Raw genomic sequence first — 12,863 nt, forward strand, 5'->3', positions numbered from 1 at the left:
ATAGAGCAAACAAATTACGGGGCCCTCGACAAATGTATATACAAAAACTTAGACTTCGGGATGGGCCATTTAGCGAATTTCACGGCCTTCCCCAAAGATAATAACACGATAGTCCCTTTAGGCGCGTTCTTAATAATCTTACCTTCTTAAATACGGGTGCACATTATGTGACCCAAATCTAAATCTCAACGGAGTCGAAATGCGTCAAAAGCCACGGGTGCACTAGTGTAACGTGGTTCGAGATACATTTTCACGACGTTGCAATTCTTATTAAAAAGACATAAAGTAAAAGCGGTTAAAACAAAAGGCGCATAGGTTAGAATATGTTTTAAGATCAGATAAAAGCAAATACAACAGTTGAGCGACCGTGCTAGAACCACGGAATCCGGGAGTGCCTAATACCTTCTCCCGGGTTAACAGAATTCCTTACTCGGAGTTCTGGTTCGCGGACTGTTAACAGAGTCATAATTTCCTCGGATCGGGATTCAACCGGTGACTTGGGACACCATTAATCTCCTAAGTGGCGACTCTGAATATTAATAATAAATCCCGTTCCGACCGTCCTTTAATTGGAAAAACTCCTTTACACCCTCACAGGTTAGTGAAAAAGGAGGTGTGACACTCCTCTTCCTTATCCCTTAACGCCCCCTCGAGGATACTGCATTTTCCAATGACTTTTACCAACTCGTCATCCTTCTCTTTCAGTTTAGCTCAGAGAGCACAGAAATTGTCTCTCTCACCAAATTGTCTGCAGATATCACGGTGCTTGTCGTAGTACTCGTGATACTTCCGCTCCATCCTCTGGAAAATAGAATTATGCCTCTCCTCTCCTCGCGAACTCTCAATCTCCAAAACCACAATCTAAAAAAAGAGAAGAAAGAGAACAGAAAATAAGAACGAAGCAAAAAGCATTGAACTTGAATAATAAAGGTAAAAAAAACTTACCCTGAGGGCGAGGCCGGCTATACTCTTTGATAGGGTAGCATCGTCCAGTTTCTCAAGAGTTTTACCCTCTACGTTGGAGCAGAGGGGACCCATGGAAGGGACCACATCCTCCGTGTTCACCAGTAAGTCTCGATTCATGGAGATCACAATGGTCCGCATGGACCCCTTCAATCTCACCTCAAGACGGGTAAACCCCTCCCTCATCATCCTCAACTCGTCTGCGTCGATGTCGGATCCCATTTCATAACCATTCTCAACCGATGGAGCAGGAGCATCAGCCGGTCACGTGGACGAGGGCTCATCTCGCCGTAAAGGATCTGAAACTCAGAGATGGACCTTTGGCTCCAGTCTCGACATCGTGAAAGGATACGGCCCATACGGCCTCAGCTGATGGCGGGATCTCACATGGAAAACCATCATCGTCAAGCACTATGGTCGCCGTTTCATGATCATCTCTTACTAAATCTATGGCCAGAACAGTCCCATCACCAACGTCCACCGATCTCCTTTTACGGGAAATCAAACCCTCATTGCTCGACGATGAATCCTCTTCTTCGTCTATTAGATGACACAAGGGGGAATTCGAAAGTGCTGCTGCAGACGACGACCGACCAGACCTAGCTGCGACAGTAGAGGGAATAAATGCAAACCGGGCAGGCCTGGCCGCAGCCACAATGGGAGCTGACCCTAAAGAAGCAGTTTTCCTCTTACGAAATGCAGGGGGAGGGGCCTTAGGTTTTCTTGAAAGTCCTCGGGATGAAAAGTAAGATTAAAAGATTCACTTCCTACACAATACTATAACGAGCAAACAGCCACGAGGTCAATACAGTATGAAGTGAAAATATATGAACTTACCGGTCACGAAAGACGCAGGCCCAAAATTCTTGAGAAAGGCCGGCCATTCAGAATCCTCATCGTGTGAGGAAAAGTCTGGCAAACCCAGTCATGAATGTCCCTGACCAAAGGAGGAGTACAAGGTCTCGGATGCACGAAAAAAGAACAGAGTGTCAAGACACGACTAAAACTGGCTAAACATACGCGTGATAAGGAAAAAAGAGATACTTACGAGCATAATTCCAAGCCTCATGGAACCCACTCACGTTGGCCACCACGTCCTCGGTTTTGGCGAAGAAATAATTGAGTCAAAACTGAAGATTTGCCTTATCGTCCATCTTAACCACCAAACATTTACTTTTTTGGTGGTGAAGGTGCAACATCGTCCCCATATGGAAACTAGGGGCGAAGAGATGCATCAGGTGGCGAAGTGTCACCTCGACCCCGACCAACTCTGCATACTTCGTAAGTATGCGAATAAGCTTGTAGATGTATGGAGAAAGTTAGGTCGGGCAAACACCGTAATAGCGGCAGAATTCCTTCGCCAATGGGAGAATAGGAAAGGAATAACCGATGTAGAAAGGGTACGCATAGAAAGCGCAACACCCAGGGCGATGTATTTGTACCACATCGCGCTCTACAGGGATCAGATCGATATGGTCAGGAATTTTGAACTTAGCCCTAAACTCAGCGAGGTCGGCCTCTTTCATCGCTGACTCCAAGATCTTAGGGTCGTCCTCAGGTGCCTTCAAAAAAACGGACCTAGATTTTTCACCACGAGGGATTATCTCCTCCACCATAGGAAAATTCTTGTCCTCAATGGCAACAGAAACACTATCAACATGAGGAGGCATACGCACCGCCAAAGGGATAGGGTCATTTGCCATGCCCGAACCAGAGGATACGTTAACCATTTTATTTAAGAGGATGTAGCTAGTGCAAAAGAGTTGTGAGCAGTTGGTATCACCGGAATCAGGGAAGGAAAATACATAATAATGAAGCAAAGAGGATAAGAACTATAAATGAAGAATGGAGAAGAAGACGCAGAGATTTGATGTTAAGAGTGCAAATATAGACAAATGGTTTTGTATCCCTATTTATAAGAGTTTAAGCACCGGGATCGAGAAATTAACGCATGTATCGAAATGGCAGAGGCGCGGGAAATGACGCAAGGCATCGGAAAATGCGTAATAATGACGCATGATTTTATGATGTCACTCTGAATCGATGTGACCATAGGTTGCGGCTCACGAAAGGCCATGTTACTACTTCGTCTGAAACGCCACTACTCGACATGCTCGCCTAAACTTCTCTACCACGACAAACAGGGTCCACTCATTGAGGTTGTCCGAGATCAGCCTCAATAAGCGAAGGGACTAACTGTATAGGCCAAAATCTGCCTTAAGGAAATTTAGCGTAAAGCGTCATTAAGAAAAAGATGCGGTCGAGGTTGACCAGGAAGCAATGGGATTCATGGTCGGGCTGTCAACAACAGTCGAGGTCGAGCACCAAGGACAGAACAATAATGGCTAGATTTTGTAATAATATATAAAGAGAATATTCTCTGCACTTGTACTATTAGGGTTTATTAGGGACGTGTCTCATATAAATAGAAAAAGAGATAACAGGGGAAGGCATGTAACATTGATTTGATAAGAACACTTTTCAGAAGAAAATTCTCTCTATCTAGCAAAGATACAAACTTTACCTTTTACAATATTTTTGCATACATTATACCATACCTTTCCATCAGATCCGAGAATAGATCGAACATTCGAGGATTTGTCTGTCATTCATCATTGTCAGAAGGAACAATATCCATCTCATTTATTATTAGGTGAATCCTTCCCCATATTTACATAAATGTCATTTATTACTATTTATTGTTAGTTATACCCTCATTGTTATCCATACCTTTTGGAGTATTAAATGTGTGTTATTTTCAATCTCTCACCGACTTTATCCTTTGTCATCCAAGTTGTTCTATATCTAGAGATATTATTATTATTAACTAAGTTTAACCCCTCGTTACATAAAATTTAATAGTTAACCGAAAGTTTATATTTTTTTTTTATCAAACAATGTATTACCACTATTTTAAAGTTAATGAAATACCTTCCACCAATATTAAAAATTCAAAGTCCTAATACATAAATCCAATCCTAACATATTGAGATTTTCTTGGTTATAGGCAAAACTGGTTCCTTTACCTAGCATGCATCCACGTGTTCGTGAAATTTTAGCTCCCATTTTGGCCATAGACTTTGGCTTCATCTTTTCAAAAAAAAAAAAATAGAAAATACCATTTTGTTTATAAAATATGATCATGTTTGAGAAAAAAATTAGATCCCAAAAATTGGTTTAGGACAGTTTTTGGTGAAATTTTTTCTTTCACTCACAAAACTTAAACTTTTTTCAAATAAAATGCACGTCCAAACTTAATTTCAACTTTCAAAATTATTTTTTAACACAACTTCAAAAATCCTTTTTTCAAGTTTCAATTAAATCTATATCCTAAAACTAGCTTAAATTTATATTCCTTACTTCAACTAATCCAACCAAAAAAATAAAGAAAATAAGACACATTGTATGAATTTTCTTTGATTTTCCCCTTGGTGTACAATGTTCCTTTTTTAACCTAAAATTATATCGCATAAGACCGATTAAAGAAAAAAAATACTCTCATTCAAAAAAAAATATTTGTAGAGTTCGAACCCCATTGTACCCCTATAACTTACCAATATGCTCCAACAAGATAACAAGTGGCAATTGTGTAGCGTCAATTAAAGAGAAAGAATGAAAAAACTCCATTTCCCAAGTGTTATATAGGTTTCACTTTATAGGGTTTTGAGTGGCTCGATGCATTTATAGCAGTTTTTTTTTTAAAAAGGCATAAAAGCCACAACCTCTGGAAAACTTTTGAGCCGGTGTTTTATTCTAGCAGCTAATATGTAGGTTATATAGCTTATGGCTTATGTCCAAGAGTATGAAAGTTAGCTAAATTTTGGTGAAAAGGAATTAAAGAAAGAAAGAAAATTGAAAATTAAAAAATCATATGTATAATGTTATAAAACTTCAACAGAATTTGAATTTTGACACATACCCGTTTGGCCATAGATTTGACAAAATATATTTGGGATTTTTTTGGCAAATATATATTTGGCCATATATTTTATCTACATTTTAGCAAATTTCAAAATCCTAAATCTCAAAACCAGCTCAAGAATGTCACTATTACATTTTTTAAAAATTGCCCCAAACTTTTGTATTTTATAAAAGAGTCCACGATTCGTTATTTTGTAACAATATTGTTTCGTCTTCTCAGTTATCTGATTGTGTATTATGTAGTTCATTATAAAAATGATAACTTTGTACCAAATTTATTTATGTTTAGTACTATGGTTGTGATAATATAACGAATGTTATTGATAAAGGTTCCGTTGGGTATTTGTGATAGTTTTAGAATTTGTGGGTGTAAGTCATGTTTCATGTTTTTTCAAAAAAAAAGTGAAAATGTTTTGAAAACTTATTTCCAAGCACATTTTCATCTTCAAGCCAAACTTCACCCAAATCAGATTTTTCAAAACAAATTTGGGAATCTATAGCCAAAAGCTAGCATAAAATCATGAAAATTGTCATAAAAGTTCGCCACTTGTTAATTAAATACTCCCTCCGATCTACTTTAATTAATTTTTCGTCATTTTTTTGTGGTCCACAATATTTGATTTTTTCAAATATCAAAAAACAATTAACTTCTTTTTTCCAAAGTTAACCTAGAAATAAAGAGTCTATACGTATTAATTATAATTGCAATGAACAAAATAAGGTTACTATGGTCAATTTCATCGTTAATTAATATTAAAAGTTACGAATTTTTTAATATGGGTAAAACAACCATAAAACTAATTAAAAGGACCGGTATAAGTAAAATTCATGTCATCCAAACCCTAACACGTAGAGAAGTCCAAACCCCCAACACACTGCCAATTTTTTTTATTTTTTTTGATAATATTATGGCATATCTGAATTAACTTGCGCGCACCTCGACTAACACACAATCAAAGCTTCACAAACAAAATATCAAATCGCAGAACAAATATTCTGTTAGTTTTTAAGATCTAACGACTCAAATTAAAAGAGTAGCCAGATTCACTAAGCTCCCGCTATATGCGGGATTCCGGGAAGGGTTGGACCATAAAAGTCTATTCTATGCAGTCTTACCTTATATTTCTAAAAGAGGTTATCTTCACGACTCAAACCTGTGATCTCCTGGTCACATGACAGCAACTTGACCTTCTAAAATATGGTGTAGAGTCAAACCTCTCTATAACAGCCTCGTTTGTTCCGAAATTTTTCGGTTGCTATAGTGAAGTGCTGTTATAGAGGACATATATTATAACATAATATAATGATCGGTTCCGATAAAAATTCGACTTTTATAGTAAATAACTATTATATAAAGATGGTGTTATAGAGAGATTTGACTTTATATTCACTTATAAAAATAAAATTTTCAAGAATCCAATGATTTAAACACTATGAATTTCTTCTATACATGCCAAACGTAAGATTTCAAGAATCATGTTGTATTGACAGCAAGTCAACTAGCCTCACTAAATACCAAATAGGGAAGTGTCAAATGTCAAGAAAAATGAAAATAATTGTAGAGTAAAGCAACAGTTTGAATACCAATTTGATCTTTACTAAGGCAAGTGGGACAAAAGAGCACTTACATCAAATGAAAGAAAAAAAGGGATGAAATGTTCGACAAAATCCGAAAAATACGCAAAGAACATGATTAAAGAGGAAAAATGGGAAGAAAATTGAACAAAAAGAAGCAACAAATATTATTTTATTTTATATGATGGCTGGTTCATGCATTAAAAGAAAATACATCACATCACTAAACAAAAGGCCTAATAGCAAAAGTGTAAAATTCAAAATTTTCATGCTAAAGATAAGAATTAGAAATAAAAAAAGAAAAAGAAAAATAGGCACAAGAAGCAGTAAAGTGGAGAATTAATTATTGCCCAAAAAAACAGATAATAATAGTCTATAAATATAGTAATTGTTTACTTCAACAATAAAGAGAAAAAGAAATAATGACAAGTAATGATCAATAAAACCACACCATCAAATATATACCAAGTAACATGAACTTATAATTAAGCAATTCTTTTATCTTTGCATGTTTGATTACTCATAATATAGTAGATTAATCAAGAAATATAGTGAAGTATATCTATAATAACATGTGATATAACCACCACCAAAGGATGTGGTGCAGTGGATAAGACTGCTCTTTCCTTAACCAGAGGTCTCGAATTCGAGCCCTGGGCATGGGAAAATCCTTGATAGGGAGCGCTCCTCCCCGAATGGGGCCCTACGCGGCACGAGTCCGAATATAGTCCGGCTCCAATGCTTACTTCTAACATGTAAAGATAGAGAGTATTCCAATTGTAACTTTAAAAATATATCGGCATCCACCTACTTTAACTTTTATACACTGATAATATAAAAATTCTGCAATTATCAAACCACATAAAATTAATACAAGTAACCATTCATAATAAATGAAACTACAAACCTTTAAAATAATTGTGATAAATTGTCTGCTTTGTAGTGTATATAAGTTGCTTTCATAAAATAATCAATGTCAAGAAATTATTGATTCTACCTCTAACTTATGTCGCACAGGCTCTTTAAAAACATTGTCATTACACATATCAGATCCTTTTCAAAAATAAATTACTTTTTAAGAAGGCAGAATAGCTTAAATGGCACCTATGCTTGTATCACTTTGTCATCCCGATCCCTATATTCAATGAAGTTTCATCCAAACACCTGAACTCAGTCAAAACATGTATTTTAAATCCCTCTGACCGTTGACTGAGCTTATGTGTCATTGATTTTGCTGAGTCAGAAAAATGAGTGATTACACGATCTAAAAATGAGAGTGGATATTTTTATTTTGATTTAAAAATACTAAAAATAATAAAGAATAACCATAAAAAAGAAAAAAAGTAAATTAATTTCCCAACCCAACCCAAGTACTCTACCCATTTCCCAACCCTTCGTCCTTATTCCCTCTGTTTCTCCCCATCTTATTCTCCCCCCTCTTTCCTGTTTACAACAGACTAAACAGGTGGTGGCCAAGTAATATAGCAATAAAATTAATAGTATAAAAAAGAGAAGAATTTTCTTCTAGGGAATCTAAATAAACAGATCTATTAATCGGGTTAAAATTTTTAAAGATATCAAGAAGTTATGGCCAAGTAATTTTCGTGTTCATCAATCCAATGTGGTCATGGGTTTTCCGCAGGAGTCTGGTGAGTGGAGAAATAGGTGGTGGAGTCCGCTAATGGTTAATTTCCAGCGATGTAGTCCTTTGTTTTCCAGTGACGGTAGCTGTTTGTTGGTTGTGTTCCCCTTTTTGTGTCTCTGTAAATCAAGAGTACACTTGTGTCTCTGTAAATTCTAAGTCCTTTGTTTTTTGTCATGGTATGCTGCTCGTTGTTGCAAGATAAAATTTTTTTTTAATCAAAATTGAAGAATTTTATGTATATGAATTGGGGTTTGAGATTGTGCTCAGAAAGGAGAAAAGAGAGCAAAACGGTGAAGGCGAACTCCGATTTTTCGGTGATAAGGGTCGCCGGCAGTATAGGAAGATGGTGATGGATTTGATTTATTAAAAATTAATTTTTAAATAAATAAAGATGTGGCATTAATTTATCTGATGTGTACATGATATTTCCTCCATGTCAGGCGAGTGACCAACACGTAATGCCGAAGGGGTTTAAAATACATGTTTTAACTGAGTTTAGGTGTCTGGATGAAACTTCATTGAATACAAGGACCGGGATGACAAAGTGGTACAAGTATGGATACCATTTAGGCTATTCTGCCGTTTAAGAATTAAGAATTCGACATACAATCGGTTATATTTTTTGAGAGTCCAAGCAAAATTATCTCTACCAATATTTCAATGCAAACAAAACATTTAAAAGGCGAGTAAATAACCAATTAAATGTGATTTGAAGTTTCTTTAATTTAACCAGCCAACTACAGTAATTTACACTAAGAAATACATGGATTCCAAAAAGGAATAAGTCAAAAGAGCAAGATCAGAGGTAAGAAAGTACAATTCATGGATTCCAAAATTTTCCATAAAAAGGAAAAATTAATTATTCTTTGGAAGTCCTATTTTCTGTTGAAAATTAAATGCCAAAGAACCAAAAGAAGTACATATAACAAAATATAAAAAAAAATATCAAAAAAAATTAATTCAGTTACAAATACTCATTTCCTCAAATATTTTTTTTAAGAGGAATAAATAATTAACAACATTTAATTTATTTGGTTACCATAATTTGATCCACCAAGTAATCCACCACCACCAGTAGAAGCAGCATAAAGATCAGAAGTATCATTAGTAATATTACCACTGCCACCCAAATGTAAATCAGAAAAATTGGGATAATTATTATTATCTTTGCCTTCTTCAATTCCTTGATCATATAGAAAACCTTTGAAAACATGGCCACCAATTCTAACAACAGCTTGATATGCAAATTCATCATCTCCATCATCTACTGAAGTTACTCTTACACATTTGAATACAGCTGGTGCTCTCACTTGTCCTGGCAATGAGGCTTTAAAACTTGCATCTACAATAATATACAACAAAATATGTACTTGCATGAAACAAAAACTCAAGAAAATGATAAATAATAATAACGACAAACTTAGTATAATCGCATAAGTGGAGTCTGGCGAGAATAGTATGTATACATCCTTACCCCTGCCTTGAGAAGGTAGAAAGACTATTTCCGACGCGCAAAGAAAGATTAGAAAAGAAGCAGTAGCAGCATGTACTAACACCAACAGGATAATAAGAAAATCGAAGCAAAAGAAACAATGAACAGTATAAGAATAAAAATTACATAAGACAACAACAACGACAACCCAGTCAAATCCCATAAGCGGGATATAGGGAGGGTAGTGTGTACGCAAAACTTACCCCTACCCCGATGGGGCAGAGAGGCTATTTTCCCTTTGCTCAAGAAGATGGAAAAGACGATAAGAGACAATATATCAGTACCGTCAACAGAAACCATAGAAATAACAAGAGCAACATAAGAACCAGAAAATAAATGACATGCAGTAATAATAATAAAAAAAAAATCATAGTTGACTATTTTTCATCAAGAACTAATATTCTAAGGAGTAGGAGTATAATCCCGAAATAGAATTTGAGATTGCATTTTATCCCATGTTTAATTATAGATATCAGTTAATACTTGTACAAATTTTTATATTAAAACCTTGATGTTAATTAACCTACATTAGATGTAGGATAACAATATCATCCTGTGATTATTAATCACTAGATAACCCTCTTTGGATCCAAACAACCCCTAAGAGTTTAACTTTATTTACTTTTACAACATCAAATCACCTAAAAGCATGTGACAGTTCATAATAAATGAATACTGTATAAATTCTTTTCATGTGTAAATAAGTTAAATTCATACCAAAATTTCTTGAAAGTTCAAAATCATTAGGTGATAAAGAAGATCATATGTATATACTACAATGGTACTAAAAACTTCTTAAAATATTAGGGTTGATGGGAGGTGGGGCTAGAAAATCATGATGTTTGTTAGTACTAAAACTTCTTAAAAGTTTGATCTTGGTAGGGGTCGGGCTAGAAGATCATATACACTAACACTAAACATTTTTCTTAACAAAAATTTGTAAGCCAGTTTGTACACATTTCAACTACTCCATCACACCAGAAGTATCGGGTTCGAACCCGGGGTACGGAAAAATACTTAGTAGGGAGTGCTTCCTCCGAATAGGGTCTTACGCGGCGCGAATCCGGATATAGTCGGACTCCAATGCGAGAACCGGACACCGGGAGGAAAAAAAAAAAACTATTCCATCACTAAAACTAACATAAGATAACATATTTGTAACAACTTAATGTGTAGAAGATAATGTGCAAAATTACCTTGATGACTAGAGCTAGTATCAAAACTTCTAGGAGGAGTTGTATTTGAAGTAGAAGTATGAGAAGCTGTAGTAGTAGCTTGAGAATGAACAAGTCTAGGTTTCTTAGCACTTGAAGTTGATTGAGAAGATGAACCAGCAGCAACATTTACATTTGTTGAAGTACCTCCAATTAGTTGTCTCTCGCGCCTTCTCGCTGCTGGTACCCAAGTACTTTTTACATGTGTTGTACAATCAAAACCTCTACTTTTACAACATGTTCTACATCTTCTGTGTGGACAATCTTTTTTAGCTTGGTTTCCACAATCTTGACATGTTGCTGAACTTGTTGATGAAACTGAACCACCAATGTTGTTGTTGTTGCCATTGCCACTACCAAGAATGTTACTGTTTTTGGTATAATTCGTAGAGTTCTGAGGTTGTTGGTTTGAAAAGAACTGAAAACCACCACCTTCGTTATCATTTCCTCGATTTCTACTGACTAAATCTTGATCGTCGAAGCTAACCATGTTCGTTAAAGGAGTTGCTGTGAGAAGCGGAATTACACCAACACCAAGAGATGTGTTCGTTGTAGAGATATTGGAACCGTTTATCGGGTCAAAATTGATGGTATTTTCTTGATGTGAATGTTGATGATGATGGTGGTGGTGAAATGAAGCGGGATGTACTACAAACATACCCATTTCGGGTGAGAGGCCATAGTTGATGTGCATCTGTCGAGAAGACGATGCAGACCACATACCACTATGGCCTCCTCCTCCGCCGCCACCGCCAGCAGCGGTGTGAGGACCATTTCCTCCCCCGCTACCGATGGTGGTGCCAGCGTTGAAACCTAAAGATAGGTCCCCAATAGCAGCACCGCCAGTAGCTGAATTAGAAGAATTAGCTACCCAGTCTGCAAAAGCTCCAGAATCTGAAGCCTGCAGCAGTCTCCTAGCAGTAGCCACAGCTGCAGACTTTAACAGATTTCTTCTTCTTCTACTATATTTTTTGTCCTTTACCCAACAAAAACAATAGCTAGCAAGAGAAGTAAGCTGTTGATGTTGCAAAATCTTGGAAAATCTAGAGATCAACTAGAACAATAAAACAAAACAGAAAAAGATGTGGGGTCTTTCTGAAATTCTTTTTCATAAAAGATTTAGAGAGAAAAAAAGAGATCTAGTTGATGGGGTATGACTTTAGGTCTGTATTTTGCTCTAATTACTGACTGGTGAATAACAGTTGGCAGAGTACTGAGGCTGCTGCTGCTGCTGCTGCTTCTTCTTCTTCTTGCTGCTGCAGCTTCTGAGTTTTTACTGATACTATACTAATACTTCTTCTACAGTCTGTCACATTTGCCTTTAATTTTTCTTGTGAACAAAAAAAAGTTCAATAACGACCTTTCCTGAGTTGGGAACTTTTCTTTCTTTCTTCTTCTTCTTCTTCTCACACTATGCTATAATTTTTCTTGTGTAATTTTCTTCTTTCTTGTTGTTAAAATAGCAACTGGACTTTCTCTCTATTTATCATCAGACTGTTTCTCTTTTTGCCTCCTTCTCTGAGATTCTTTGTTGCTATTTCTCTTTGAAAAAACTATAAACTTGATATTATTGGAGAGAGAATAGTTTTGGGATGAAAGGAGATAAAAGGGGGTGGTTGGGGTTGAAAGGAGTGGAGAGGGAGCATTTTGTATTTGTAGTTATTGCATCATTATCTCTAAAGTCTAAAAAGTCACATGTCTAGCTTTCTTTTCTTTTCCCTACCCTTGACACTTCCCTATTTCTATTTTTTCTATGTTAAAAAAAAAATGCATGTTACCACCTTAACCTAGAATTGTAGCACTTGACCTAGTTTTGTTATATGTAAATGTACACATAATTAAACTATACTGCATTGGTGATAAAAATTTATTGGTAGGAAGATGTTACACGAGTATAGTCCCTCGTTTAATTTTAGCTAGCGCTTTGCCATAGATTCCAAATATGTTTTGAAAAATTTGATTTGGGTGAAATTTGGTTTGAAGATGAAAATGTGTTTGGACATACGTTTTCAAACCATATTTCCCAACTTTATTTTGGAAAAACATGTATATA

General features: G+C 36.0%; 1 protein-coding gene across 1 annotated transcript; it reads right to left on the reverse strand.

Moving 5' to 3' along the window:
* LOC109229504 (protein LATERAL ROOT PRIMORDIUM 1) lies at positions 8,829-12,468 on the reverse strand. Its single transcript, XM_019394968.1, has 2 exons — positions 10,793-12,468; positions 8,829-9,446 (listed from the first exon to the last, which is right to left on the reverse strand). The coding sequence occupies exons 1-2, from the start codon at positions 11,529-11,531 to the stop codon at positions 9,127-9,129; spliced, it is 1,059 nt and encodes a 352-aa protein (XP_019250513.1). The 5' UTR covers positions 11,532-12,468; the 3' UTR covers positions 8,829-9,126.

The sequence above is a fragment of the Nicotiana attenuata genome, chromosome 7 (genome assembly GCF_001879085.1).
Source record: "Nicotiana attenuata strain UT chromosome 7, NIATTr2, whole genome shotgun sequence".
Classification (NCBI taxonomy): domain Eukaryota; kingdom Viridiplantae; phylum Streptophyta; class Magnoliopsida; order Solanales; family Solanaceae; genus Nicotiana; species Nicotiana attenuata.

Bases quoted from the DNA above. Each gene is read 5' to 3' on its own strand.
- LOC109229504 (XM_019394968.1), bottom strand. From the start codon at position 11,531: ATGTGGTCTGCATCGTCTTCTCGACAGATGCACATCAACTATGGCCTC. The intron at 9,447-10,792 runs GTAATTTTGCAC...ATATTATTGTAG, and splicing joins TACTAGCTCTAGTCATCAAG to ATGCAAGTTTTAAAGCCTCA.